General features: G+C 46.7%; 1 protein-coding gene across 1 annotated transcript in view; it reads right to left on the bottom strand.

Annotated features, from left to right (window-relative positions):
• The window catches only part of LOC125031767 (ninjurin-1-like), a 5026-nt gene extending 3399 nt beyond the window's left edge, over positions 1-1627 (bottom strand). Inside the window, exon 1 of the mRNA XM_047622710.1 lies at positions 1412-1627. Coding sequence (XP_047478666.1) covers positions 1412-1567 — 156 coding nt within the window. The 5' untranslated portion in view covers positions 1568-1627. The remainder of the gene's footprint in view (positions 1-1411) is intronic.
• Positions 1628-3113: the final 1486 nt, after the last annotated feature.

The raw sequence follows: 3113 nt of genomic DNA, 5'->3' as shown, positions 1-3113 counted from the left end.
ACACACACAAAACACACACACACACACACACACACACACACACATACACACACAAATGCACACACACACACACACACACACACAGATATATACATATATATACACAAATATATACATGTATATACATACAGACGTATATATACGACGTATACACAAAAACACGCACGCGCTACACAAACACCCATTTATATTGTCTGTTCATACATATCTACAATGTATTCTTCTACAGTAACGTGACTGATGCTATGCTCTTTTTTCAAATATATATATATATATATATATATATATATATATATATATATATATATATATAATGCGTCTGTGTGTTATTACCTGGCATTGCACGTCTCCCTCGCCCCCCTCCCCTCTCCTCCTCCCTCTCCGACCCCCTTCCCCCCATTTCCGACACGCTTATGACTTCAAAAGGCTTACCTTCCCCCCCTGCCCCCTACCCCCGCTTCCGTTCTTCTGACCTCTTATCTCCCTCCCCCCCTCCCTCTCCTCCCCCCTCTCCCCCTCTCCCTGAAATTCCCATCGTCCTCGCTCTCCCTCTCTTCCTCTCCTTCACCCCCTCCTTATCTCCTTCCCTGGTATTCTCCCTCTCACCCTCCCTCCTCTTGACTCCCCCCCGTCCCCCCCCCCCCTTTTCGCTTCATCATCAGCCCTATCCTCACCACTCTCCCCCTCTCCTCCCCCTTCTCCCCCTCTCCCTTCTCTCTCTCTTCCCTATTTATTCTCTTCATCTCCTCTCTCCCCTCCCCTATTGCCTTCCCCCCTTCCCCCATCCCTATACTCCTCCCCTTCCCCCCCTCACCCCTACCCATCCCTCCCTTATCACCTCCCTCCCCCTCCCCGTTTCCCTCCCTTACTCCTCCCCTACCACCTCCCTCCCTCCCCACTCTTACAACCTCCCCCACCCCTCCTTCCCCTCCTTCTCTTATCCCTCAACCCCCCATCACCTCCTTCCCTCCCCCTCACCTACCTTTCCCCTTCCCCTCCCCCCCCCTCCTACCCTGCCCCCTTCCCCTCCCCTCCTCCAATCTCAAGCTAATTCTCACCGTAAAAGCAAAGCAAAAAAAAAAAAAAAAAAAAAAAAAATTAACAGAAAAAATCTAAATAAAGGGAAAGCGCAAAAGAAAAGAAAAGAAAAGGAAGAAGAAGAGAAAAACAACAATACATAAGAGAAGAAAAAAAAGGATACAAAACAACAAAAATAAAGAACCAAAAACATAAAAAAAACAAAACAAACTCAAAAGCTCAAAACCTCAAAAACTCAAAAACACAAAATACTACTACTAATAATATTAATAATAATAATAATAATAATAATAATAATAATAATAATAATAACAAACAAATTTAATAAATAAATAAAACCCTCCCCCTCCCCCAGCCCCTCCCCCTTCCCCACCTGGAAGATGAGGCTGGTGATGATGCCCGTCAGCACGATGTAATACGAGGCCTTCTCGACGTCGCCGAAGTTCAGGATGTTCTTCAGCTGATTGGCGTTGGCCGAGAGCAGGCTGATGTCCAGGAAGCCCTTGGCGATCGTCATGTTGCGCTTCATGACGTTGATGTCGACGGGCCGGCGGGAGGCGTGGGGGTTCTCTGGCCCTGGGGGGGGGGGTGTAGGGGGTGGGTAGGAGAGTGTGGGGGGGATAGGGGTGTAGGAGGGGGGGGTGGGTAGGAGAGTTTAGGGGGGATAGGGGGGAGGGTGGAGGGTGGGAGGGGAGGGATAGGGGTGAGGGTGGAGGGTGGGAGGGGGTAGGGGTGAGGATGAGGGTGGTAGGGGAGGGAGGGGGGGAAAAGGGGAAAGGGGGAGGAGGGATGGAGGAGAGGATGGGGGTGGGAGGGGAGGGAGAAGGGAGGGAGGGAAATTGAGGAGGTGGAGAAAGGAGTGGTGAAGAGGGAAAGGAGGAGGGAAAGGGGGAGGAGGAGGAGGGGGGGAGGGGGGGAAGAGAGAAGGGAGGAGGGAAGGGGAGAAGAGAATAGGGGAGGAGGAGGAGGAGGAGGAGGAGGGAAGGAAGAGACAAGACGTTTTAATAAAGGCGATAGTGATATATCACGATAAATTCTATTGTAATATGAAAATATGTAAGATTATCGCAATAAAGTGTTTGGTAAATACGGATAATTGCAGTTAGAACATTTGTTTCTCTACCAAAAAAACAAGCCAAAATAATAATACAAGATTTGAAACTATAATAAAAAAAAACTTATTAACATATAGATATAGCAAATATGATAACACACAAAGAAACAAAAAATAATATAGTCTAGATCTACAAACATCACAAAATAAATCTCAGGCATACACTCAGACATATACCCTTTCCTGCAAAAGGAACAACGGAAAATAAAGATCTCTGTGTTAGTATATTGCAAGGGGAAGGATGACAATGCTGCAAGGCCTGCTCTGTTTCCCATTGCAACCGCAAGTTTCCTGCTTCGTATACTGAACTTTAGCCCCAATAACCAGAAGCGTGTGACGTAAAATTCCTTCAGCGTTCATGAGTTCCGTCGACGATTTTTATTTTATTTATAATTAAATTATAATTTATATTAACTTAAGTGATATTTAAATCTAACTCGAAGGATAACTCGATAGATAAGGATATATTGAGAGAGAGAGAGAGAGGGAGGGAGGGAGGGAGGGAGGGAGGGAGGGAGGGAGGGAGAGAGAGAGAGAGAGAGAGAGAGAGAGAGAGAGAGAGAGAGAGATAGAGAGAGAGAGAGAGAGAGAGAGAGAGAGAGAGAGAGAGAGAGAGAGAGAGAGAGAGAGAGAGAGAGATAGATAGATAGATAGATAGATAGATAGATAGATAGATAGAGAGAGAGAGAAAGAGAGAGATAGATAGATAGATAGATGGAGAGAGAGAGAGAGAGAGAGAGAGAGAGAGAGAGAGAGAGAGAGAGAGGAGAGAGAGAGAGAGAGAGAGAGAGAGAGAGAGAGAAGAGAGAGAGAGAGAGAGAGAGGGAGAGAGAGGGAGAGAGAGGGAGAGAGAGGGAGAGAGGGAGAGAGAGAGAGAAAAGGAGAGAGAAAGAGAGAGGAAGAGAGAGAGAGGGAGAGAGCGAGAGAGAGAGAGAAAAAGAGAGAGAAAGAGAGAGAGAGG

This window comes from Penaeus chinensis, chromosome 13 (genome assembly GCF_019202785.1).
Source record: "Penaeus chinensis breed Huanghai No. 1 chromosome 13, ASM1920278v2, whole genome shotgun sequence".
Taxonomy (NCBI): domain Eukaryota; kingdom Metazoa; phylum Arthropoda; class Malacostraca; order Decapoda; family Penaeidae; genus Penaeus; species Penaeus chinensis.
This window is presented reverse-complemented; position numbering and strand designations above follow the sequence as displayed.